Source organism: Mauremys mutica, chromosome 1 (genome assembly GCF_020497125.1).
Source record: "Mauremys mutica isolate MM-2020 ecotype Southern chromosome 1, ASM2049712v1, whole genome shotgun sequence".
Taxonomy (NCBI): Eukaryota; Metazoa; Chordata; order Testudines; family Geoemydidae; genus Mauremys; species Mauremys mutica.
In genome coordinates, this window is record NC_059072.1 from 213,037,110 (window position 1) to 213,064,732 (window position 27,623).

The 27,623-nt window shown below is 42.9% G+C and overlaps 1 protein-coding gene across 2 annotated transcripts in view; it reads left to right on the forward strand.

Annotated features, from left to right (window-relative positions):
* Positions 1–9,430: 9,430 nt before the first annotated feature.
* The window catches only part of SRPX (sushi repeat containing protein X-linked), a 72,180-nt gene continuing 53,987 nt past the window's right edge, over positions 9,431–27,623 (forward strand). Inside the window, exon 1 of one of the 2 annotated variants that reach the window (XM_045004617.1) lies at positions 9,431–9,718. In XM_045004617.1, the coding sequence (XP_044860552.1) occupies positions 9,649–9,718 (70 nt within the window). In that variant the 5' untranslated portion in view covers positions 9,431–9,648. The remainder of the gene's footprint in view (positions 9,719–27,623) is intronic. The other variant, XM_045004625.1, reaches the window with a different exon arrangement.

Here is a 27,623-nt window from a genome sequence, read left to right on the forward strand (position 1 = left end):
CATGAGCTCAATACAGCCCACACAATAACGTTGGTGATATAATAGCAAAACTCCCATTGACTTTGTTGGTGCAGATCAGGGCAGTGGGGCATGAACACACATTTCTGATTGTTTTTCATACTCCCAAAGAACATAGTGCTATACCGAGTGGTAATTTTTATTACTTTTTTCCCAGATAGCTTATCTACATATATTGTGTCCATCCCTTATCTCTGATTACCCAGGTGAAGTCAATGGAGTTGATGTAAATCAGATCACATTTTGGCATGTTTATCATGTGTACATGAGCCTATCTTCTTCTTAGGCTGTGGGTAACATAAATGTGAGTACAGGTAGAATTTAAGCCTGAGTATGACATTAAAATGGTCCAGCTAATCACAATTTGGTTTTTGACAAATGATGTCCAAAAAAAGTTATAATGTAGTTATAGTTTTAGTGTAGTTATCAGAAACACACTTACAAAAATGCATGGAATTTGACATGTTCTATTATATTTCTTTTACAAACATCTCTGCGTCGCTTCAGTTGCCCAAAATTGAACAAATATATCTAGACTTGCATTCTCAAGATATGTGTTGATAGTATTACCCAAAGCAAATCCCATTGCCTCCTTTTGTGTACTAAAGGAGAAAAACCCTCCTTATTTCAGTTTTTAATGCTTATGAAAAAGTGTGTTAATAGCCCTAGACAAAGCCATAATGCAGCTATCTGCTTCTTCTTCAACTGATGGAGTAATTGCAGTTTAGTCCTGACCTATAATACCCTTACTTTTCTAGCTGTGGAATCTCCTGAACACAACCCTGCCATAAGTATCAAGTTATGAAGTTAGCAAATATCTTTAAACTGATTGGCAGATTTTAAGGTTCAGTTTTAATAGACAATACAGAATATTTTCAATCAGTTTGCATATGGAAAAATGGATAAGCTACTAAGGTAATAGATTTAGAAAGCTTTATAATAAATGTATTGAACACAGAGGCCTGTAATCTTTTAAATCCCTATAAAATTTACTTATGTAAGTTAGAACTTTCACAGCTACAACCAATGAAACTCAGTTATGGAGGGATGCATCTGCCTCTATATTTTAAATGAGAAACCAGCTTCCGATCATGAGCCTCCTTTTTCCGTCCCACAGAAACAAATTATTCCCCCTGAAATTTCACATACTACATCCAAGGATATTTCCCTGTGAAATTTAAAGGCTGTTATTTGGCAGCTCTTCATTGAGTCCTTTTCAATACTCTGTAATGTGGCCCCGTTTTTCAGATTAATAGTTGTGCTGCATACTTCCTGCCAATAACAAATGTCAGTGCTACCAAAATTTAAAACCATCCAGTGATACAAAGTACAAGAATAATACTCCTGCACTTTGGTCCTCCACCTTCTTAACAGAAGAAAGTAATAACTATTTGATGCATTACTCTGTCAACCGCATATGTCCCATTTTAAGAAAAATAGGATCTCTCCTAAGGTGGTTATTGCAAACAGCGAAGTGACTCTTAAGGAGCACTAGTAATTTGCAGTCTAAAGAATGAAACTTCCTTAGTTCCATATCTTTCAGGCAATTTTATCCAGTGATTGAGATAAAAACCTGGTGATACACTGACCTCTAGTGGTTCCTGTCTGGCTGTAGCTTATGAAAGACAGCTGGCTGCTGCGCCCCCTGCTGCTGAACTTTAAAACTAGAATGTCACTGACAGAAAAACTACAAAATGAGTAAGTTCTCATCTGCATATACAGTATAGGGATACATTTATCCAAGACACAAACTGAAGACGCATGGGTCGTGTGGAAAAAATAGTATGTAATCATGTAATTAAAGTCTGTATCATAATGCAGACCCACCAGGGGACCAATTTAAGGTTGAAACTGAAAAAAAAAATTCTATTGTATGGTATCATATTGACACCCATATGGTTCATCATCCACTACACAGCCCTCTGCCACTTGCGCTAATGGAGTAACTGATAGCGGTAGTAGTTAGGTTGTCATCCTCTGTGTGAACCAGCCTTAGAGGGGGATGAGGCATACACTTTGCCAGAGGGTTTCACAGATATTTGCAGACAGCAGAGGAATGGTGAGATTCTGGAATCCTGAGGTCCATTCCAGGCTCTGGAGGGGATTGTGCTCTAGCGGGTGTAGACTCTTCTGCCCTGTTTTCCCCCAAGTCTGATTGCTTCTACCCAGCCTGTCCCATCTCTCTCCTCTAAGCTCCTCATCCCAAATCCCCCTCGGTTTCTCATCCCAGTTCCAGTCTCCTCTTCTGATACCCTTGTTCGAGTCTCAGAAACTTTTTTTTTTTAAATAATCAGCTTGGGGCAGACACCCATGATGGAAGACTTCAGCCCAGGCAGTTTACATTTGACAAAGCCATAACCAACAGGGTCTTATAATGGAAAGTGTTGGGCCACCTGAACTGTTGGCCCTTCTAGCTGTGCTGCCCGTAATAAACTGTTAATTCAGAGTAAAAAAGCAGCTCCTAAGTGTTTGATGTAAGAATTTTAGCTGGTTTATATTTTTTAAAAATATTTCCTGAATAGTCCTGCTTCTGCTGCAATCTACGGCCTGATCCCACAAACACTTACACTAGTGAGTAACTTTAAACATCTGAGCACCCTCGTTCAATAAGCCTATTCACATGAGTAAAATTTCAAGCAGAGACTTTTGCAAGAGTGGACACCAAATTTGTCACCCTCTGACCATGACTACCATCAGCATCATAGCCTGGGCTTCCAAAAGCCAATTATATGCATCTGTATTGTTGCATTTTATCATACTTCTTTTACGGGGAAGACATCAGATCATTAAACATTATTGGCAATTACCTTTTAAAGAAAAAAAATCAGTAATTTTACTGGAGCCACATCTATGTTGATAATGGCCCGTGGGAGAAATTTGTTTTTTAAAAAAAAATTGCATCCTTAAATTAGCTGTAAGCTCTACTGCAGTACAAATAATATAATAAATGACTATCTAGTAGTACTTAACTTTGCTTTGTTCCTTACTGTGTACAAATCTGATGTATTATATGTCCTTAACACATATTCCCATTCTATATTTTTGCTTTATTTTGTTTTTAAGACATCATATGAATTTGTTTGTTTTTAAATTATTCCTGGACTGTATTTCATTTGTACCTGAAACAGTCAAGAACTGACAGTCTTCAGTGGAAGTCATGGTGGTAATGTTTTGTGTAATGCAAGTAGTCACTGGAACGCTGCATAACCACAGGTTTAAATAGTTCACATTTTTTCTATAACGATTTGAAAGTTAAACAGGAGGAAAAAATGACCAAGATTATGCTCTTGGGTCACTAGATCTGACTTTTGTTGGTAATAGAGTTCCATGCAAAATGCGTTGGCTATTAAAATATCACTTGAGAAAGTGCCTGTGCAAGAAGTATAACATTGATAACTATTATATTATTTGGGATTTCTAATATGATGAGGAGTTTCCTGCTTCCTTTCTTCGAAGGTGCCTTAGACTTGCTTTTGAAATCTTTGCCTGGATTATTTTAGAGATATTGTCCTAACACAGGCGTAGAGCAAGATATCTGTTCTACAATATCTATGAGGTTTAGTGTCAAATTATAGTGGACTGTATACATGCCTCCAAAACAGGCACAAACACAGAGTTAGAATCATCCAATACAACAGAGGTTCTTAACCTTTTTCTTTCTGAGGCCCCCCCAACATGCTATAAAAACTCCATGGCCCGCCTGTGCCATAACTGTTTTTCTGCATATAAAAGGCAGGGCCAGCGTTAGGGGGTAGCAAGCAGGGCAATTGCCTGGGGCTCCATGCCACAGAGGCTCCGCAAAGCTAAATTGCTGAGGCTTTGGCTTTCTAAAACCTGGAGGAAAGGACCTGCAGAACAAACCTTTTAGAACTGAGAGTGGTCAAGCTGACACTATGAAGGTTCCAGTCCAGCCTAGATGGGAACCATGCTCTGATTCAGTCAGACAACACTACCACAGTCACATATTTGAACAACTCAGGAGGGGAAGAAGAAGCCCAGCACTACACAATGAAGCAATGGAACATGTGCAGTGGGTGGAGCATTCTCTCCTCTCCCTCAGGGTAGTTCACATAAAGGAAGACCTGAACCAGAAGGGGGACTGGCTCAGCAGGTGCAAGGTGAACAACTTTTGAGTGGTGACTGACTCAGGTAGTGTTTGAGTTAATGGTCTAATTATTCCGCCTGCCCTCAGCCAACTTATTTGTGAACCATGTTAACATGAAGAGACCAAAGTACTTCACAATAGAAAAGTGCCCTATGCCCTATCACACAGATGGCCTTAGGGCCTCCTCTGTGTATTTCCACGTTTCCCATTATTAGGGAAGATGGTCCAGAAAATAAAGCAAGAACAGGAGAACAGTAATATTGGTAACTCCACTTTGGCTGAGGAGACCCTGGTTCAGACCTGATAGAGCTGAAATTGGGACCACCTCTATAGCTCCCAAAGACATAGGACATCCTCTCACAAGGTCCTCTGCTTCATCCGGAACTGAACTGGCGGCATCTAACAGCCTGGCTATTGAAAGGGAAGCTCTAGTATCATTGGGTCTGTCCTCCAGTGTCATCAGAACACTTCTTTATCCTCAAAGAATATTTACTTTGAAAACATACTTCTCTCTCTGGACCAAGTTTTGGGGCTGGGGCCAGGAACATGAAGCAAGCCCTAGAAATTCAGGAATTCTGGCTATCTTGGTTTTGGCTTTGACAAAGGTCTCCAATCTAGCACCACTGTAAATCACGTGTCTGCCCTTTGGTAGTATGATGTTCACAGGATCTGCAGGTTCTGTGGCAGAGAACCTCCAGGTAGCCAGATTCTGTAGGACAGTCTGATTCGTTAATTGGACCTCTTTTTCCCAAGTAGGACTTGTACTGAGAGTCCTGACAAACCATTCCTTCAAACCACTGATGTCAGTGTCAGCATTTTATTTGTCTATCAAAACTTATCTGCTGGCCATTATGTCAGCCAGGTGACTGTTGGAGCTGGCAGCGCTCCCTACACAGAATCTTTACGGCATGTTTCATGAGGAAAAGGTGAGGCTCAGAACTCTTGAATCATTTATCCCGAAGGTGAAGATTTCTTTCCACATTGTTCCACACTTCCCAAGAGATGGCTCTACAGTAGAACCTCAGAGTTACGGACACCTCGGGAATGGAGGTTGTTCGTAACTCTGAACTGTTTGTAATTCTGAACAAAACATTATGGTTGTTCTTTCAAAAGTTTACAACTGAACATTGACTTAATACAGCTTTGAAACGTTACTATTCAGAAATAAAATGCTGCTTTCCATTTTTTTTAGTAGTTTGTTTAACTCAGTACTATACTGTATTTACTGCTGCTGCTGCTGCTGCTTTTTTGAGGGTGGGGAGGGGTCTCTGTTGCTGCCAGATTGTGTATTTACAGTTCCAAATGTGTGTAGTTGACTGGTCAGTTTGTAACTGTGGTGTTCATAACTCTGAGGTTCTACTGTATCTTCATTCTGTCCCGTGCCACGGCATCCACTGAGCAGAGGTGGCACACCTTAGTTATCAGAAGGGTTCTGAAAATTTACTTCAAACACAGAGTCCATGAGGAGATCAGGTGCCCTGTTTGTATCCTTTCATCTGAAATGCCAAGGACTCAGAGCTTGCAAGTTGTCTGTTGCTAGGTGGATTAGACTATGCATTGTGGAAGTGTACAAGACACTGGAGATTCTGGTTCCAAAAGGGTTCAGGGCACACTCCTTGATCCCTGGCAACCTTGTGGGCAGAAAGAGCTAATGCATCCACCACAGCAGAAATTTGTAGGGCAACCAGCTGGTCAAATGCTACCATTTTTATCAATAACTACAAGGTGGACTTCCTTTGGCAGGAAGGTGCTGTGGTATGGCCCAGAACTGATTTTGCACTTTAATAAAATATGGAGGGGGAGGGATATTGTTTTCCTTTTTCTGACCTTTTCTATAACGCTCCTTACATCTGTTCATTGCTCGCTACTTCCCAGATGTCAAGAACTATGGGAGATACTGGGCTGCAGAATGGAAAATGTATTGCTGATTATTTTCTTTTCTGGTAGTAGCATCTCTCACAATTCTACTTATTCTGGATGGCTCATGAATCAAGGTTCAGATACTAAGTGGAATTGTTATGATATGACCGTCTTCTTTGCTCTTAAGTATAAACTGGTAGTTACTTTGTTATTTGTTATTAATGATGTTATGCAAATTCTACAGTTTGGGAACAACTCATCTGTAAGGAAGCTGGAACTGAGAAGGCGTGGCCAGACCATGCAGCTCCAAAACTCTGATCTGCCTGTGTGAGCTGCAAAAAGAGAAGAGCAACCCAGATATCAGGAGTGTGGGGGGACACTGCTAGGAGAATAGAAATTATCTGTAAGAAATTTTACATCCTTGATTCTGCTGGCAATGGTTCCTGATACAACACTACTCTGTTTGTGCAGATTAATCCTATTCTTGGCAAGAATAATCTGCATGTGGGTAGATAACATGTTGGTTTAAGGGTCATATGCAAAACACACACAGGGACCATGATACCCCTGATCTTTTAGCCCAGCCTCTGACACCCCTCTGTGGATCCTACTATGGAGGATTTATGTGCAGTGACCTGGTTTTAGTTTCTCTCCTTTGTTTTGAAACATGGCTGTCTGAGGAGTGACTATCCTCCATGAGATAGTCATGGAGGATAGGTTTCAGAGTAGCAGCCGTGTTAGTCTGTATCCGCAAAAAGAACAGGAGTACTTGTGGCATCTTAGAGACTAACAAATTTATTTCAGCATGAGCTTTCGTGAGCTACAGCTCACTTCTTCGGATGCATAGAATGGAACACACAGACAGGAGATATTTATACATACAGAGAACATGAAAAGGTGGAAGTATGCATACCAACAGGAAAAGTCTAATCAATTGAGATGAGCTATCATCAGCAGGAGGAAAAAAAACCTTTTTGAAGTGATAATTAAGATGACCCATAGAAGGTGTCAGGAGAACTTTACATAGGGAAATAGATTCAATTAATGTAATGACCCAACCATTCCCAGTCTCTGTTTAAGCCTGAGTTAATTGTATCTAATTTGCATATTAATTCGACCTTCTATGGGTCATCTTAATTATCACTTCAAAAGGTTTTTTTTCCTCCTGCTGATGATAGCTCATCTCAATTGATTAGACTCTTCCTGTTGGTATGCATACTTCCACCTTTTCATGTTCTCTGTATATATAAATATCTCCTGTCTGTGTGTTCTATTCTATGCATCTGAAGAAATGAGCTGTAGCTCACGAAAGCTCATGCTGAAATAAATTTGTTAGTCTCTAAGGTGCCACAAGTACTCATGGAGGATAGTTTGGCACCTTTCCCTGTTCTGCAGAGGCCTGCTCCAGATCCTGCTGTTGTCTTGACCTGGGCTCCCAGGTCTTGGCTGGAATCTCTCTCCTTTTACACTCTTGGCCTTCACTATCTTTGAAGGCTACATGCCAGCAGGACCCCACTCCCTTACGCCATCCCTTCAACATTCTTTTACCCACATCAGATGCTTCCTTTCTAGGGTGGGGGAAGGTGAGTTCTTATTCTAGCTACTGCCAATTCCCATGATTTTTATCACAAGTTTTGCAAACTTTGATATTTTTCTTAAAGTCCCAACTCTTTTAGATTAATGATTACTGTATAGTCTTTTATCTGGTGAAAAAAAATTCCCTTGAACCTAACCCCCCCGATTTACATTAATTCTTATGGGGAAATTGGATTCGCTTAACATCGTTTCGCTTAAACTAGCATTTTTCAGGAACATAACCACAATGTTAAGTGAGGAGTTACTTTACATGAGAATCTCAGCTTTCATTTAAAAAAACAAAGTAAAGTTTCTGACCCTTCTTATGGAGGAAAGCCTGAAAATGTGACAGAAGAGTAGCCTAGTACCTCAAAACCCAAGGGCAAATACCTCCCACCTCCCCAAAAAATACAAATCTCATTATTTGGGGGGCTTGATTCATGACTTTTGAGCACAGGAGGTTGGCAATACTGCAAACTTCTGAGCAACCAAAGCTGCTCAAGTGCAGGACATCTGAAATGGGGGCTGTGGGGAATGGAATTTTCCAGGCCTAAACTGGCAATGAGTGCCATCCCTCTTGTCTTACTGCAGTGACAGGAGAGGCTCTGAGCTGGCACCCATTTGCTTCTTTCTCTGGTCCACTGTTGCCAGTGAAAGGATTGGAACTAGTAGCATATTGCCTTCCCCTCATACAGCTCCTGAAACGGGATCTGGACTGGTAATCACTAGTGGAGGTGGAAGGAGATCTCATGGCAAGTTTCCTCCCACTGTTCCCACCCTAAAGAGGGTAGTGGTCCCAGCTTGCAAATTGCTGAATCAGTGCCAGATGGCATCCCTCTCAAGTGTCCCACATAGAGCAGGACATCCCACAACTGGCCCTGATTTGTAAAGTTGTCCTTCGGTCCCACATTGCCATTGGAAAGTCCCACTTTGGCACCTGAACACAACCACACCCAGTGGCAGATACCTCCACCTTGCCCAATACATATGGTGCTGCCTCTGTCCCACTCCCTTCTAGGATAGCATGCAGCTGAGAAAGTTTGCAGGGGACCAAGCTGGGCTATGGGTGTGGATAGCTTGGGCAGGCCCCATTTGGGCCAAATGTCTCTGACATGGGAAACAGAGGGGAGGGTGTGCTGAGGGTCACTGACACGGGACAGAAATGGGGAGGGAAGATTGGGGGTCTCTGATGCAAAATATAGTAACTGTGGCCCTGCCTCAGCAGCTGGCTGGACTTAATGGCCTCTCAGGGTCCCTTGCATCTCTCCATTTCTAATATTCTAGGATCAGAACAAATGGTCTTTTTCTTTTAAATAGTGGATTTCCACATAACATGTGGTTTTAGTACCCAGGATCATTTAGTTCCATTGTAATACGGTCCAGGCTCTTTACAAGCTTGTATGTAATTTAAAAAACAACAGTGTGTTCAAGAAAAAAAAGGATGTCTCTCATTTCAGAGTCTGGGGATTGAGACCTAAGCCGTGTGGTGGGGGTCCCAAGCATACACGCAGCAGCTTACTATCAGGGTGGGATCCTTTGTCTTGTGATTTTGCTGGCGGGGGGAGGGGGCAGGAAAGGCTGTAACAAAATCCTTTCAGTTCACTACTAGTCCCTTGCAGGCAGGCCGCGCTATGCCAGTGTTGGCCAGGTGTAACAGAGAGCCCCCGAGCTAGCTATTGTCTGCCCAGGAAGGACGGGGCATGGCCCTGGGGCTTTGATCGTTTCCAGGCGGGAGACCGGAGAAGACCAGCCAGCGCTCAGGGCTGAGCGTCCATGGCTCCTGCAGAAACTCTTGCAAAATCCGCCCGAGGGAGAACGCAGAGCCGCCTTCAAAGGGAGCTGAAAGGCGCGGGAGTTGGCGGGAGAGGCTGGGAAGGCAGCTGGGCCACAGGCTCCCTGCAGCTCCGCTCGGCGCCCCGGGCCGCGGGGGGGCGCGGGCAGGGGGAGCTTAGAGCTGCGGCGGCGGCAGGAGGAGGAGGAGGAGTTTGCCGCGGAGCCCCCGGGCCCGCTCGGAGAATGTCTCTGTCCCGCTCCTCCGCCTGCCCCCTAGTCGCGCAGCCTCCAGCGGGGACGGGACTCGGCCGCGCAACATGGGGAGCCGCTCGCTCTGCTTAGCCTGGCTGCTGGCCCTGGGCGTGTGCCTGAGCCTCGCGTACGAAGGTAGGGGAGCGGGGCGCCTCGCCCTGCGGCGGCCGGGGCTGCCAGCCCTGAGGCGCTGCTGGGGAGCAGCGGGGCAGGGGCTCCGCAGTCACGCGCCTTCCTTTGCAGCAGCAGCCCCTGGCCAGGCTCCCCGGAGCGGGACTTTTCTAGCCTAACCTGACCCAGCCTAGGTGCGCCCTGCTGGCCTCGCGGGGTCCTCCCTCGCCAGGTGTGAGCTTGGCTGCTCCCCGGCGCAGCCCGGCGCCCCCTCCCCCAGCCTGCTCTGTGACTTGGGTTGGGACGGGAGCGGGATACCAACGTGCCTTGATGTCCCTGCGCACAGATAGACCCAGGAGCGGTCCCCTGCCTGGGCTCCTCGCGTTCATTCAACCGCTGGTCTGTTGCCGTGGGAGTAGCTGCGAAAATCTCCTGCACAAACTCTTGCAAACTTCTAACTTTACTTCACCGGCCCTGCAGGAGACTGTAGACGCGTGCTGGGCATTTCTTGTTGCCCTGGCAGGCAGTGTTGCAACTCCTTCCCCTCTCCTGTAGACACTGAGAGGCAGAGTTACTAGCCTGGAAAGGCTTTCTGTATTTCCATTGAAGTCAGCCCTTTCTGAAGAAAGTACAGTCCCGGGGAAGTGGGGGAGAGATAACATATGGGATCTCTTAGTTTGCACTAGTAAAATGTTAAGTGATCTACACATGTTTTTACAGAAATGCAAGCCCAGTGTCATCTGCTTTTTAATGGCTTTTTAATATTTATTGATTTTTCCATTCTTTGTGGCACCCTCTTACTGTTTGACAAATGTGTGCTATTTTATTTGGCAAACATGGATTTACTTTGTGTTTCTAATGGCACTGAAATGAACCAAGCCTTTCTTGTTCTTTTAGCTCCCTGGCATTCGTACCAGCATCATAAAAGCTATCAGAAGAGGGCTCTTGAAATAGTGTTTCTTACTTACTTGCTTTTTTGTTAATTGTTGTAATTTAATTAAAGGATAATTAACTAAAAGTATTTTAGAATAATCTTGTCAAGTGCCACAACTTGACCATAAATAGGTATGTTATAGCCATCATACTCCTAAAAAACAGCACTGCACTTATTCTAATGCTGTCATTCTCAAAGTATCACATGTGTTTTATCAAGGTTTAAGCTGGAAACTGAAATTTGGGTTCATTCCTAAGGCAAAAGGAAATCAGTCTGTAGCTGTCTGCTCCTTTAAAACAGCTGTCTTGCCAAATTAAGGTATGTCAGGATGGTACCAGTGTAAACTGACCTACAGTAACAGCTTAATACAGATCTACCAATCTGAAATTAATGCACAAAAACAAAGCTGTTCAAAACTAATGGGTATTTGTCAATTCAGCTAAGGATGTATTTGTCTAGGACCATAGAAGCAGTAATCAGGTAAGTGTGATTCATAATGCAATCCAGGAATCTACAACTGTAGAACCTCTGCTCATTGATGATATAAATTGTTTTTTGGGTCCAGGAGCATTTTTTGCTTGAGCAATAGTCCTGATCTTTGGGGATAGTAAAATTAGATATGTGACTATTATAATGAGCTGAAATTTGCCTATTTTTGTTGGCATGTTTCAGTTAATTTCCTTCCAACACAAAGATGCTGGAACACAAATTTGTGTTGTTTCTGTAATAAACACTAAGGTATTAGAAACATCAATTGCTAATTCAATGAAGTCAACAGAAATATCTGCCCTGCCATTTCTGTGAGAGTTGCTGCTGCCAAACTCTGTTTCTTTGCTTGGGAGAACAACTGAGTGCCTTACATTGCAGGTCATCTTGATGGTATTCTTTAACTGGTTTGCATGAAAATGCTAATATCCAGTGTTTGGCTTTCTTCTTAAAGCCCGAACATGTCGCTACTGCTGTGTCCAGTCTCTGCTTACCCAGACTTCAAAAATCCAAGTCTTTGCCCATAATCTTTGAGTTGACCGCTCAGTGGTGTGCTTGTTTCAGCTTTCAATGCATTTGAAAATCCAGTTTTCCTTTTACTGGTAGTGGTGAAGACTCTGAGGCAGTGAAAATCAGTAGCAACTGTATTGATAAACCTACTGTATAGTTAAAAGATTATACATTCCATTGGCCTTATCGTTTAATATAGTAAAAATGTATTTGTTTTCTTTTTGGTAAATATAAAATCTCCTGTAATTGTAAATGTGTTTTCTCTTCTCCCCGGAGTTGCTTTAATCTAGAATTGTCAGCTGTTAAATATGGAACACCTTTGAGTAGACAAGGATAGGCTTTTAAGTGATGAGTTAAAAAATCTCATTGGTGTCAATGCTTTCTTAAATACAAACAAATCATACTGTACATCCATTTTAACTGTGCGTTACAGTCAAAGAATTTGGTAATTGGTCATTTCTGCTGATAAAGAAAAGCACCCTGTGTTGGATCCAGGCAGAGCTTCTGTTATTTCAATAATAATTTGTTACCTAAACATGGAAAATAGTTTGTTTTGGCTACTGCTCTTGAAGTGAGACAGTTCAGCTTGCCAACTTATTAGCAATGCTGTGTTTTTGGGCCCCATATTCTGAATTCAACAGTATACAGTATTCAGAAGCAGTGCTTGCCCTTTGGGGGCCCTAAGCAGGAATATTTTGGGCCCTCCCCACGATATATACTAAAAAAGAGAATGAGGGGCCCCTTGAGCTGCTCAGGGCCCTAAAGAATTGCCTACTTTGCTTATGCCTAGCGCTGGCTCTGACAGTATTCTGCACACCACGCTCCAAATACTTTAATCAAGGCATTGTGAAGAAAAGTCTCTGAATAGCAATTGATTTTTCTGACGGTGTGCAGTAAAAACTACTCAGGTCAAGATTACTTTAACCTTGTTTGGATAATTCTATGGGATATTCACGTACTCTTATATTTTCCTATCACTTTGCTAATCACCAAAACAATTATAGTGTCATAGAATACCTAGATTCCTTGTAATAGGTTTAAATCCCAGCAGGTTAACTCAACCCTTTGTCTTTTGGAGGTGGTTAAATTCAGTCCCATGCAGTTTTACTGTGGCAAAGTCTTTCTGATGAAGTTTTAAATACAGATGTCCTTTCTGCTCTTTATTTAAAGGTGCCAGGGCGTCTTTTGGTATTTGGCCAAATCTTCTCTCCATGGATTAGAGCGGGGAAATAATTACAGTAACTCCTCGCTTAACATTGTAGTAATGTTCTTGAAAAATGCTACTTTAAGGTAAACCATGTTAAGCGAATCCAATTTCCCATAAGAATTCATGTAAATAGTGGGGGGTTAGGTTCCAGGGAAATTTTACATACACAGTATACGTTTTAAACAGTTCAATACTGTACACAGCAATGATGACTGTGAAGCTTGGTTGAGGTGGTGAAGTCAGAGGGTGGGCTATTTCCCAGGGAATGCCTTGGTGTTAAATGATGAACTAGTACTCGGCTGAGCCCTCAAGGGTTAACATGTTGTTAATGTAGCCTCACGCTCTATAAGGCAGCACAAATGGAGGGAGGGGAGACAGCATGGCAGAGACAGAGAGAGAGACACCCTGTGTGTGAGAGAGATGCACATTGCCCCTTTAAGTACACTGACCCCACTCTAAGTACATTGCCTTTTTAAGTAGATTAGCAAGTTGAGACAGCAGCTGCTACCAGTAAGCTCCCTTGGTCCTGAGCCCTGGCGTGTCTCCTCCTGCTCTGTGGAGATAAGGTACAGGAACAGGTGCAGGGGGACACCCTGACATCAGGACCCCTCTTCTCCCGCTCACCTCTGCACAGCAAGCAGGAGGAGCACACGGCAGAGGGGGAGGGACAGCTGAACTGCCTGTCACTTGATAGCCTGCTGGACAGCTGCCGCACAGGGAACTTAGGGGAGCTGATGGGGGGCTGCTGGCCCACCCTGATTCCAAGCCCCCACCAGCTAGCTTCAACAGGTTGCTCTTTCTGCAAGCAGGCGGCTGTCAAACAACGTTATAAGGGAGCATTGCGCAACTTTAAACGAGCATGTTCTCTAATTGATCAGCAATGAAACAATGTTAATTGGAATGACTTTAAGTGAGGAGTTACTGTGGTGGAACATTTCATTGGAGACTTCTGCTCTTTGCAGTCTCTTCCTGTGGAGGTTCCCTCCTCTGATCTTTTTCCTTATGCAATCGTAGGCTTTAGGATAGTTCAGCAACATGGTTAAACTCCTGAATTGTACCCATTCTGTATAGGTGGTTGTACTGCTCTTATCACCATAGTATTTGAGCACCTTCCAGAAATGCATTAACCAGGGGAGGAGACAGACATTAACAGTGCCTGGAGCGGTAAAGTGATTCCTGTATGTATATATTTCAGCCAGTTTGTTGGGATCCTGGAAATGAAATAATAAGACACTGAATGAGTATGTGATATTCATGAGAGGAACTCAATGTGCTCTCTTCTCTATATCACATCAGTTTCAGTGGATGGAAATGAAGAAAATCATATCTAAAATAAAGTTCATAGTAAGTAGGCACAGTTTTAAAGAAGAGATCTCAGGAACAGAATGTAAGTGACCAGCGGATGGACCATAAATCTTTTGAGTGACTGGCTTGAAGAGAAAGGTATGAAAACAATTTAAGAAGTGTATCAAATACTGAAAGCAGTCAAAAACTTCTAAAAGTTGATTATTTTGAGGAAGGCTATATGTATATACTCACATCATGATATTTCTTAACCCTCCTAGTTTTGTTGTGTTTTGAAAAATAGCTGTTTTCAAGTATTATTATTTGAGTTAGAGTGATGCCTAGACACCCCAATTGCTGTACATGCATACAGACAGTCTCTGCCCCGAAGAGATTTCAACCTAAACAGACAAAGGATGAGAGGGGAAACTGAGGCAGAGATGTTAAATGACTTGTTTCAGGTCATGTAGCAGGCTATTGGCAAAATTGGTATTAGAACCCACCCCTTCTTCTGATTGTCAGTCCAGGGCCCTATCCACTGGCCCATGCGGTAGAGCAATTCTGGGGATACCTATACCACTTGAAGCACATGGCTTTCAGCTTCCTGTATTGGGTGTCTGAGAATTGTCTTCAGAAAGTCTGCTGTCTTAATAATAATCATGGAGAAAATAGTGTGTGTATGTGGGATCTGCTAGTGCTTTTGATGTGCATAAACCACTCCTGTGGAGTTCAGTGGCAGCTGCACCCAAGAATCCTAAGGCAGAACAAGAGTTTTACTTTTGGCCAGCTGTGCCTTATATTTACAGATCCTAATTTCCTGTACCTACAGGAAAGTGTTACAAAAAATAACGCAGTACAGTATGCCAAACAGTAAACCATAGTAACCTCTACACGTGACCAGCCTTTTTCCACCCAACTCACTTTACTGAAAGGTTCCTGCACAGTAGAGCCATTAAGTCCTCTGACAGGTAGACTTAGCCTACTAACAATTCAGCAACATCTTGGGAATTTTGTGCTGATGAGAAACCAAACATGAGATCATATAAATAAAAGGGTGAGGTTTCAAAAAATCACTGAATATTTGGGATGGCCAGCTCTTATTTTACCTGCATTAAAATAGACCTCCCTAGCGAGATTCTATAGTGTACACAGAACAACCACATAATGGCTTGGATGGGCATATGTATGCAAGCATTGCGTGCAAGACAGCTGCTGCTGACAAGTTACTTGCATCTGCAAGTTAGTGAATCCATGTTATTGGTTGTTCCAGTTCATCTCTGCTGCAATAAACAAAGATGCCTGTGACTGCCATTTGGAATATTAAAGCTACGAATTCACAAACAATTTGATAATGAGAAGATGCATTTTACTGGGTTTTGTCATCTCCTTAGATAGCAGTAGCTGAAACAGTAGTTATAGAAAACAAATTCCGTCCTGGAATGTCAGGCCAAATAGAATGGGTACAGTTCAGGTCACATTATGGCTGAGAAAGATATGGAGTACAAAACTGGGAACACTGTTGTGCCAGTGCTCCATTATCACATGGAACTAGTCGATTGAGTAAGACACTGAGCTGGGAGTCTGGAGACCTTGTTTCTGTTTCCGGCCATGTCATTTAGTCATTGTGCAACCTTGGGCAAGTCACTTAACCTCCCTTTGCTTCAATTTTTCCATCTGTAAAATAGGAATAGTAATAATACCTAGCTCTGTAAAAGTGCTTTGAGATTAATGGATAAAAAGTGCTACATAGGTGAAAAGTATAATTTATGTTTCAAGCACATTTAGATACTAGAGTAGAGTGTATTACTGGAGCTACACATGGCCTTCAGCAGCATTTCAGGCATCTTGACATCTTTTACGGGCTTTGGATATCTGTGTGAAAACCGTTCAAGCAATGGTCTTATACATTCTTTTACACGGATTTGCTCCAAGTCTAACCGATGAAGCTGGACGTATTGCTTGTATATATCCAAGTTGAAAATAAAAAATCACTTGAGACTGGATTACTGCAGAGATGATTCATTGATAGCTGCTGTTGCCATGTTAAAGAATTATCTCTGATGCCATCTATGAAGGTGATGAAGACTATGTTATACAGGGCTGTGACAGCATCTGGCGCAAAGAATACAAGGTAGCCTTGAACACGTGTTTGCTGTTTTGAGTTTCGAACTGGACCTTGTCAGTCTCTGAATTACTTCATTTTGCCAAGAGTGAAATGCTGGAAAGTTTTGAGAAATGATCTTTTAATCGAGACATGGACTTTTTTTTAGTTCAGTAAATTAAAAGGTTAGTGCATACAGTGTTGCTGGCTGGCAGTGAGCACTCTTTCATGGTTTCTAGCTATTAATTATATTTAAAGGAGCACCATAAAAGTTGTTCAGATTAAAAAATTATGTTGCAGGACTTTAAAACTGGTTCCAGATTATATGTCTTGTCTTCCATGAGTCTCATCTTTGCTGTAACTTGAAATAACTGCTCATAAACTCCAGATTTCCTGGAGCGTTAAATAACCTAAACTTCTTATGTATTATTTTGTCTTTATATGAAGATGGGCAGGGTGATTTGTCATGTTTGTAAAGGGATTCTGTCAACATGAAACTGCTCAGTTTTACCAAATGAACAAATCATTCTGGTGAAGTTGTCCTGCCCCTAAATTCCCCTTGAATATGTTTTAACTCATTTGGCCAGATTTCTTGTTTTGGGTAGGCTTGTCTGTTTGTTTGAATGTTTTCTTCCTCTCTTTTGCTATGCAAAAGACACAGGTAAACAAGCAAAAGTGATTATACAGGGAAAAAGTAGATACTGACTTGACACAAAGTGCTGTCAAATGCAGAAAATAAACTTTAAAAAGAGAAAAATATTTCTCTTTCTCAGTCATAGTATAATATTGGGTTACTTGGTAGCAATGCATTTTTTTTCCAACGAGAAATGTTTACGTTGATGTCCATGCTATTAATCCTGCATAGTGAAGTGAGAAAGGGCTTTTAGGATGGGAGTGATAAATTAAGATGACCAGTATGCATAGTTGAATTTATCACACAACTTGCTACTAGCTAATATTAACATGGGACGTTTCCGCTGAAAAGATTATTCCATGAGAAAAGAATCACTAGTGGTTTTATGGTCTGAGCTGATGTTTCTGTTCACTTCTGTTGTATCTAGGGGCTGGTCTACACTAAGGGGAAAAATCGATATAAGATACGCAACTTCAGCTACGTGAATAACGTAGCTGAAGTCGAAGTATCTTATATCGATAACTTACCCGTCCTCACGGCGCGGGATCGATCTCCGGGGCTCTCCATATCGACGCCGCCACCGCCGTTCGCGGTGGTGGAGTTCCGGAATCGATATAAGCGCGTTCGGGGATCGATATATCGCGTCTAGATGAGACGCGATATATCGATCCCTGAAAAATCGATCGCTACCCGCCGATACGGCGGGTAGTGTAGACGTAGCCTCAGCTTGTCTTTCTAACAACTTCTGAATGTGTTGCTGCCACCTAATACTCAACATGCCAGTCTTCGTGGTCCATTTGTTAAATTTTGAAACACACCCTTTCACACTTTTCCCCACACTCTGGACGAGCTCCCTGTAAATATCTGCAAAACTACCTCTTTGCCCTCCTTCAAATCCCTTCTTAAAACTCTCCTTTGCTAGGATGTCTGCAAACTACTTGACAACGGTTAGGCTGCTGGTGTGCTGAAACCAACAGCCTATCATGCTGGCCAGTGTTGTCTCACTTGTATGTGGTGCTACCCTTGTTTGTTTTTATTGGGTTACCTATTGTCTCTTGGCTTATACTTAGATTGTAAGCTCTCTGGGGCACACACGATTCTTTAGGTCTGTGTTTGTACAGCGTATAGCACAATGGGGTCCTGAGCTGTGATTGGATCGTCACGGCACTACCACAGTACAAATAATAATAAAGAACGTAGGCACTGACTTTTTTTTTTCCCCAGGTGCTCCACCCCCGCTTTGCCCTGAGGTCCTGGCCCTGCTCAGTCCTTTCCCCCAAGGCCCTTGCCCACCTGCTGCTCACTGCTCACCCCCTTCCCCTTAGCTCCTCCCTGAGCCACTGATCAGCTGTTTGGCGACACCCATGGAGCTCACGCCTATGATAAAGAATATAATTTCCAAAACACTTTCCTGCCAAGTCCTCTCCTTGTATCCCTTTGGTTACTGCTGAAAACACTGTCTATCTTGCCACCAGTTTCTCAGTCTTGGCACTATCTTCAACTCCCCTCTCTCTCTCTCCCCTTTTCCCCTCATAGGTTAATATAGCAGTCACATTGGGGGTATGCTTCCAAGCTCCACCCCCAAACCAAACACCATCCATTTGAGATGTCAAAATGAAGGACCATGCATAGCAGACAGAGCCCTTGCTTAAAATATGATCCTATGTGCTCTACTGGGCTCTTCAGGTTTGCATGTGCCTTGTTAGGGCTAGAGGGGCTCTGCAAGCCCGGCTTTCCCAGGGTGGGGCTTGGAGACCCTTCCTTCTCTTTCTAGACACGTGTAAATCCACACAGAAATAGATAACTTAAATGTCAACATTGTTATCATTATTGGGCACCTTGCTGAGAGAGGGACATGGCCTGTTCACACCTCCCCAGGGTATTGGTTCAGCTGGGCCCTCTGCAGACCCAGGCTGACAACAGCACATGGGTTATGCGCCTTTAATCTTTCAGCATCATCTTCATAATCATAAGGGCTAGTTTATTAAATTAAAGTGTAAGTTATGGAGTACAGAGTGGCAGTCCCTGCAAAAATACCATGTTGCTGAGACACTGCAAACCACTCCAAGTCAAGGCAGGTTAAATAGAACATTTTTTGATGAGATTGTTATGTATCCTATTCAGTCAGTAGGGGCCTGATCCAAAGCCCATTGAAGTCAATGGAGAGACTTCTTTGGCTTCAGCGGGCTTTTGATTAGGCCCTGTGAGAACCCAGGGCAAACGCTCTGTCTAAATCAGGCTGGGCATAGGAATGAAAATGGGGAGAGTGTATGGATGCATGAAATGTCACACATCATCTTGACTTTCTGAGAGCGCCTGAGATTGTTTAAGCTATCATGAGTTGTTTAAAACAAGATCATACAAGCGCCTGGGAAGTCTTGATGACTGTAACAGAACATTTGTGTTCTACTTACGCTCCTCTTCATGAGTAATGGAACCTGACAGCTCTGATGCTGCCGGTAGCTTTCAGAGAGACAGTAATGGTATTCTCTGATATGAGAAATTGCAATTGCTTTCTTGAGGAGAATGCATAGTCTGATAATTCCTCGAATTAGCCATCTGTAGATGATATAGGTATGTTGAAATGGGTTATTGATATTTACTGCATTGTTTCAGCCACCACAGCTTCCAGATTTGAATTATAAATGTATAAAAATGCTTTAAGAAGACAGAGGAGAGCTTTGCAGCTTTACAACAACATGGCTGAAGATGAGTTAGACATAAATTTCCTGATCTTTTATTTCAGAAAGTGTTGTGGCCAAGGTTATAACCATGTGTGAATGTTAAATATGTGTGCATTTGAATAATTTTCATGAACGAGTTAGAAAATTGTTTTCTATAGCTTGCTCTGAAGTTGCTGCAGTTAGCCAGAGGAGACCATTACCACTGTAGAAGGTTTTCTCGATGATCTTGCCAATTTGTACTTCTTGCACAACTTTGCGTGGACAGCATTATTGAAATCATACATTTGAGAAGACTGGTTAAAGTGGCTGGCCCTTAGAAGTACAGTATAAATACATCTGAGATTTCAAGGGATGTAATTGATGTGTAGATTATCAGTTTGTGATAAAGCTAGACAAATATATTATGTTCCATCACCACCACCCCATTCTCTTGTTTGTCTGTTCAGGAAATGCCATTTCCTTTTAAGGAACTAGAAGTAGACATGTGGGACGTATGGACCCTAAGAATAGCATCATAGTTTGAATGTAGTTGTGTATTCATTCTATCAGTCAGGTTTCTTCAGCTCTGCTTTGTTATGCTGAATGGTTTACCCAAAGCCTACAGTTAACCAGCGTGGGCTGGCAAAGTGTGAGTCAGTGTTAACCAAGTCTGACTGTACCACCAATGTTAAACCTTCCAGGGACTGTGGTCCATGCTGGCATCATTCAGAGGATCTTTGTCAGACTTGTTGCCATAGACTTGCCACCTAGGATGAGACATTGTCTCCAACTTCAGAGGGGTAGCCGTGTTAGTCTGGTTCTGTAGAAGCAGCAAAGAATCCTGTGGCACCTTATAGACTAACAGACGTTTTGCAGCATGAGCTTTCGTGGGTGAATACCCACTTCTTCAGATGCAAGTCTTGCATCTGAAGAAGTGGGTATTCACCCACGAAAGCTCATGCTGCAAAACGTCTGTTAGTCTATAAGGTGCCACAGGATTCTTTGCTGTGTCTCCAACTTGTGTCGGAGCTGAGTTATAAGCCTAAATAAGTTACAGTTTCCTCTGGAGTTTTTAACTCTTGGTCAGTGGGGGAAAAAAAAGCTTCAAAGTAATTACTGCATATTTATAAGGAATAAGGAATATTTAATTTGAATCTCATCAGAATACATGCATTCTTTTTGTCTGGCTTCACTATGTCACTCACAAGTAAAACAGGCCACAATGAATATGCATTCATCCGGCTATTTTACAAGATTAAAAACACATTAGGATTGAAAACAGTCCATGTACCAGACATCCCTTATGCTGGAGACTAAATGTTCTAGCCAGAGGCAGATCCCAAAGACTGAATGTTGGCTGCCAAGTTCCAGAGGCAATGCCCTGGTGGGAAATCTAGTCTCCCCAGCCGCCACCCGCTCCCAGCGGCTCGCAAAGGAGTGGATATTGGGTGTCCTGCCAGGGTGCGTCTCTGGCCCCTGACTGGGGGATCCATCTTTCATATCAGCTTCTGGTTAGTAGATGTTTGATAAATGTGAAGTCCCTTCGCCTCTCCCCACTCTACCTCTGGCTGTTGGAAGTAAGAACGAGCTTTCTTGCCAACCCCCAGATACCCAGGAACTTCCAGTTAGTTGTGGGGAGTCTGCTACTCTCTCCCTTCACTACCATTTGTTTTTGGGTTCTTTTCCTTCCCAGAAATACCTACTGAGAACTCTACAACAGCAATATAGGTAAGTGCCATGTCAATTTAACTCTGCTGCTGCTTGGGAAAGCTACATATGCAGTACCCTACCTCAGCTGCTGCTATGTAGTGTTCCCCAGCAGCAGCAGCTACAACAAATGGACTTGGCTCTTACCTGTGTTGCTGTTGTAAGGTTCTGAACAGCAACAGTGAAACTGACCAACATCTTGTTAATTTCACTCTGCCACTGCTTGCTTCCCTCCAATCTTTTTCGGAGCTCAGTCCCCTGAGTCTCAAGGGAGTCCTATGTATGCTTTTCTGTATCTGTAAGATCTGGAAAAGCATATATATGTGAAGTGGAGTTATACTTACTGATATCATTTTTAGAAAAAAATGAAGGTCAGTTTTAAAAACGTAGTCTAAGTAAGGTTAAATCCCTCCTTTTTGTATGAACAATCATTTGTCTTTGGTAGAAAACTGCCTGGCCTCCAGTATATTTTCTTCATTATTGTAGTAGAATAAAAGAGACAATATATTGAAGGCAGCATGTTACAGTTGATAGGATACTTACTGGGAGTCTGGTTCCATTCACATCTCTGCTGTTGACTCATTTTGTGTCCTTGGGAAACTTGTTTAACCACTCTGGCCCAGATCTTCAAAGGTATGTTGGTGCCTAATGCCTGTTGATTTCAAGGGTGTTAGGTGCCTAAGTAACTTTGAGGATCTAGACCCCTGTGTCTGTTTTCCTCTCGGTAAAGGGGAGATAATGATATTTGTCCCCCATGATAAAACACTTTGAGAGCTTTGGCTGAGAAGCACTGTGTAAATGCCAAATTCCATTGTTACTATTATATGTGCAGTGCATCATAATAATTGAAAACACATGCAGAATTTACACTCTGTTTAGTTACAAAACCTTCACAAAGAGTTATTGAGCTATTTTTAGATCTGAGATCGCCTTGTCTCTGAAAGTGTGAGATTTATGACTAGCATCATGCCTTGGAGTGTCATGTCTACCATCTTCTCAAACACAGTTTTTTCCCTCTATCTTTTATTGTTTCATTTTCAGCTCTTTGACACACATTCCATTATTTTTATCATTATCAGAAACCACCATTTAAAATATATTGGTTTAGAGTTTAAATGTAATGAGTACTTGATAATATATTTATGTTATTTGATATAAAATCTTTTTGGGGAGACACAGCAATGATGACCATAACTGTAGACAGGATTTCTGTGATGGAATTTGCAGCTAGCTATTCCAAATTCTGAGGCCTGGTCTACACTACAAAGGTCGGCATAAGGTGCCTTGCATAAAACTAGTTTCATATGTGTCTACAGTTATATTTGTCTCACAGCGAAGTAAGTGCCCTGTCGTGGCAATGCAGTAGCACTACCTTCCCAAATGGCATAACACCATAGTCAATGTACTGAGGTCAAAGCAGTGGAGTGTACTGCTTCATAGTTGACCTTTGTCAATCCTAACAGTCCTCCAGCAGCTGTCCCACAATGCCTGACACTGACCACTCTGGTCACAGTATTGAACTCGTTGCTCAGGGGTCACAGAGGCTGAAAGCCTGCCCCCCACCCCCTAAAAACCCTGCAGATTTTTTAAATGCCTTTTCCTGATAGCCCAGCTTGGCGAACACAACAAGCTGCTCCCCATTTTTGTGTGTAACTGCCCAGCTGACCAGTTTGGAGTAGATAGGAGATATTGGATCTCCTGGAGCTGTGCCGAGAAGAAGCTGTGTAGGCACAGCTACAGACCAGCTGTAGAAATGTGGCCATCTACAAGTAGGATACAGGAGAATGGGTAAAAAAGGGACCAACTGCAGAGCTGCGTGAAAGCAAAGGAACTGCAGCAGGCATACCAGAAGGCCAGGGAGGCCAGCCTTCGATCCACTACTGAGCCACAGACCTGCTGCATTTACAAAGAGCTGCATGCCATACCTGGTGGAGACCCCACCACCACCCTGCAGGCCACTCTGGATACCTCCGAAGAGCCCGGGACACAGACCCCTGCCATTAACAGCCGGAAGGAGGAGGTGGTGGATGGGGGACATGCAGCTGGGGAGGTCCAGCTGTGCCTTATGTCAGGACCTGTTTGACTTCACTGAAGTTCAGTCAGTCCTGGCAGTTGAGCATGCACAAGCCCAGTGGAGGGGAAGAAACCATGGGTAAGCGTGTGTATATGTATTTCCCATTACAGTGATGCACACGGCTATTGACTTTTCATTAATCTGCTCGTACCAGAAGACATACCAGTACAACAACATGAGGTAGCGCTGTTATTCACTTTTCACTCCCCTGTGGAGTTAGGCAAAGGGGCCATGCAGAGCAGTTTGTTTATGAATACAGGGATGTCCCTTGAATCTCCTGAGAGATCTGGATGCAACTTTCATGGAGGTACTCTGCAGTCCTCTCCCAAAGGTTTCCAGGAATGGCAGCCTTATTTCTTTCTCCACAATAGGACACTCTCCCACACCAGTCTGCAATAACTTTGGCAGGAGCCATTGCAGGCTGGCAGCATACAGGCCAGCACGGCTTTGGGGTGCCAGTAGCCGCTGTGCTCTCGGTGCCTTAGGAGTGAGATATCAGCTAAAATCACTGTCACTTGTGGACAATGGTACCAGTATTCAGTGCCATTGCCATATACTCATAGTTTCATGTGACTGAACTGTTCCATCCTTATTTCCCTCACTCCTGGTAGGCCATACTCAGCAGGGTTGGTGTTGTGAGTGGTGCCGTGCACAATCTCCACTCCGCAGAACACCTGAGCTAGATAAGGAGGAGAAGGAAGAAGACTTGGGGTGATGTTCAATGAGAGCCTGCAAGCCAGTGCTGCTTTGGACATCAAGCAGAGGGCCTGGAGGATGAATATTTCAGACTGTATGGAGAGAGGCCCAGGAGCCCAGCAGGAAAAGGAGATGTAGATGCACCAGGATATAATGGGGATTCTCGGGTAGCAAACACAGATGCTGCAGACTCCTGTGGACCTACAGGTTCAACGATCACAGGCTCACCTCCCTTTGCTGTACATGGAGAACTCTGTTACAACACCTCCCTACGCCCCCCTCAACATTCCCAGGTAGCATCAGCAGCTGCATCCCTACCCCTACTACTCCACACCGGGGGAGAGTAAAGACAACCACAGCATTACATATACTGACCTGTGAGCACCACAGTGGTTGTATGTGTATTTTTCTTTGCACTGGTTGTGCTATTCAATAAAATTCTATTCTTAGAAAAATAATTCATCTTTATTAGTTCACAACATATTCTGCATAATGCCTAGTGGTACAGAAAGCACCCACTTGTTTTTGTACAGTGTGACAGAACTCATAGGATCAATAATTATAAATGTACAGCAAGCACCACAAAATTAATACATGCATTGACAGTGTTACATTTGTAGATGTGCACCGTGCACCACACACCACACAATTCCTAACAGGCCCCCAAACTGCAGGGCCAGGTAAAGCACAGTACATCAACACATTACTGTTAGTGCTTTTTTTTTTTTTCAAGGCCTCCCTCAGCTGTATAGCTCCGTGTTAAGCTCTTCTAATAGCCCTTGTGTCTGGTTGTTTAAATTCAGCAGACAGCCACTCCATCTCCTCCCTCCACCCCAGAGGCAATGTTTTGCCTCAGATATTATTCAGGACACAGCAAGCAGCTATAACTATTGTGATATTTTTCTCACAGAGAACCTTTAGCCTATCAAAAGCACATTCAACTGCCATTCTGCATGTGCTAAGCCAGTAGTTGAATCTTTCCTTTGGTATTGTTGAGGTGGCTGGTGTATGGCTTCATGAACCAGGGAAGCAAGAGTTAGGCTGGGTCCCCCAGGATCACTATTGGCATTTCAACATCACCAGTGATAATCCACCGGTTGGGAAAGTAAGTCCCTGCTTGCAGTTTTCTGAGGAGTCCCATGCTCTTGAAGATAAAAGCATTATGCCTCTTCCCTGATCAACTCATGCTGAGTTGAATGTCCCTGGTGTCCACCAATGCTGCATAACCATAGAAAAGTAGCCCTTTCTGTTGATATACTTTGGGGCAAGGTAGGCTGGTGCCAAAATAGGTCTATGCATGCCATCAATTGCTCCATTGCAGTTTGGGAACCCCCTTGCTGCAAATCCATCCCCTATGTCCTGCACATTGCTGAGATTCACAGTCCTGCATAGCAGGAGGTGATTAATGACTCTGCCCACTTTATAATAGCAGCCCCCACTGTGGATTTTCCAATTAAAAAAATGATTTTCCACTGACCAGTACTAATCCAGTGTTGCACATTTAGATCATAGATTATCAGGGTTGGAAGGGAGGTCATCTAGTCCAACCCCCTGCCTAAAGCAGGACCAATCCCCACACAGATTTTTACCCCACTCCCCTAAATGGCCCTTTCAAGGATTTAACTCATAGTCTTGGGTTTAGTAGGCCAATGCTCAAACCACTGAGCTATCCCTCCCCAGTGTGATTGCTATTCATGTCTCCGACATAAATGCAGCTCTCATTCTGGTGTCCACACAGTGGAGGGCTGGGACAAGCTTGGCACACAACTCCAGGAATGTGGCCTTTCACATCTGAAAGTTCTGCAGCCACTGCTCATTGTCCTAAGCTTGCATTATGATATGATCCCACCAGTCAGTGCTCGTTTCTCGGGCCCAGAAGCAGCACTTTGCTGTTTAAAGCTGCTCTGTGAACGTCAGCAGCAACTTCAGCTGGTTTTCACTATGTCCTACAGCAATCTGTCCTCCATGAAATCTTTGTGCTGATGTGGTTCTTGCAGCTCTGCAAATACTGTAAGATTGTACATCCTGTGCTTACAGCACTTGTGACAATAGTGCACAGCTGTGCAGGCTTCATGCTTCTGTCGGAGATGGCGGACAGAGAGAGCAACGTGGGTTCATAGGATCTTTTTAAAAGGTGTGAAAATTATGGAATTTGGATGATGTTATAGGGTGGAGAAAGTTGCATGCTCGTAACTTGACCCTTTGCTCCCAGTCAGCCAGGTGCCACTTGTTTTTGTCCCCCATGAATTGCCAAAACTTCCCAAAAGACAGGGCACTGGACGGTGGCAGGTTGCACACTAAGATCCTTACCCCATGGTGCACTGCACTGTCATCAACATGAGCACTCCTGGTGAGTATGTGCAACCCAACGCAAGGAGCCAAATATGCCTTGCATGAGCGATATACTAACTGCAGTGGCTTTATGCCAATGTAACTTGTGTCAGCCATAGTTTGTAGTGCAGACATGGCCTGAGTGCTTGTAGAACAGAGTGAAGTGATATTTCCAGAACTATCAGCAACATTAATTATCTCTGACATTTTGATGGTGGTGGAAAGAAGGTCAGGAGCGCATTTGACACCTTAATAAAAGACTCAGAAGGCAACTGTGCTAAATAATAATTCATCTGAATGGTGATTATTACTGCTTTATCAGAAAATAAAAATGTTCAAAATTTTTTGTTATGATTTTGAACTCTATTGACAAAAAGATCTTTCTGATTGGCCGTTGTGTGCCTGGGTTTATGACTGAATGCTCAATATAAGACTATATTAATCAAATTACTATGCTTTTAGATGGTTTAGGATGGCATTTCAGACCTCTTGGGCATGATAGCAAAGTGTGTTGATCAGAGAAACTCATTTTGTGTCTGAAAGTCCATTTGATTATGCTCAGTTAATTAGACATTCTGAAGAAATAAGTGGGCAAGAATGTCATATTCTTAGAATTTATTGTGTGTTCCAGCATTAATAATTCAAGTGTATGTTTTATTACATACAAATCATACTTTAAATGGTATTTCTAAACAAAAACACTCAACTGGTACCCTTTAAAAGATAAGAAGGAATTAGAATTTACAGTACACCACAGAGGGAAGCCGAATAGCCCTAAATCAGAGCCAAAGCTGGGGGGATGGAAGTAAGTCTCCCATCAAGTCTAAATGGACTCACGACAATAAGCCTCTATGATGAAAATGAAATAGATTATTTCTTCATTTACTGTAATATGTCTTCTTAGGACAGCCCTAGAGTATTCCTTCTTCTCTGGGTGCTTAACAAAGTCATTCTTCCATTATTATAGAAGGGAATGGAAGAAAGAAAAGAGAACTTTCAAGTTTCTAATAAGTGACATGCTGTACAATGACATTTATTATTACTGTAGTTATTTATTATTTATGTGTGCTGTAGTAGTTCCTGAAGATCTCAATCAAATTCAGGGCCCTGTTATGCTGGACAGGCTCACAGGAAGTCATGGTCTCTTCCCCAAAGAGTTTGGAATCCTATTTAAAGCAAGACACAATAATTTGTGAGTGTGACAGACAAAGCAGGGAAGTGTGGGTGGAAGGGCAATGGTAAGAACTTGTGGTTACGTTGTTAGATATTGCACAATTGGTGGTTTCAAATCATCCAATTTAA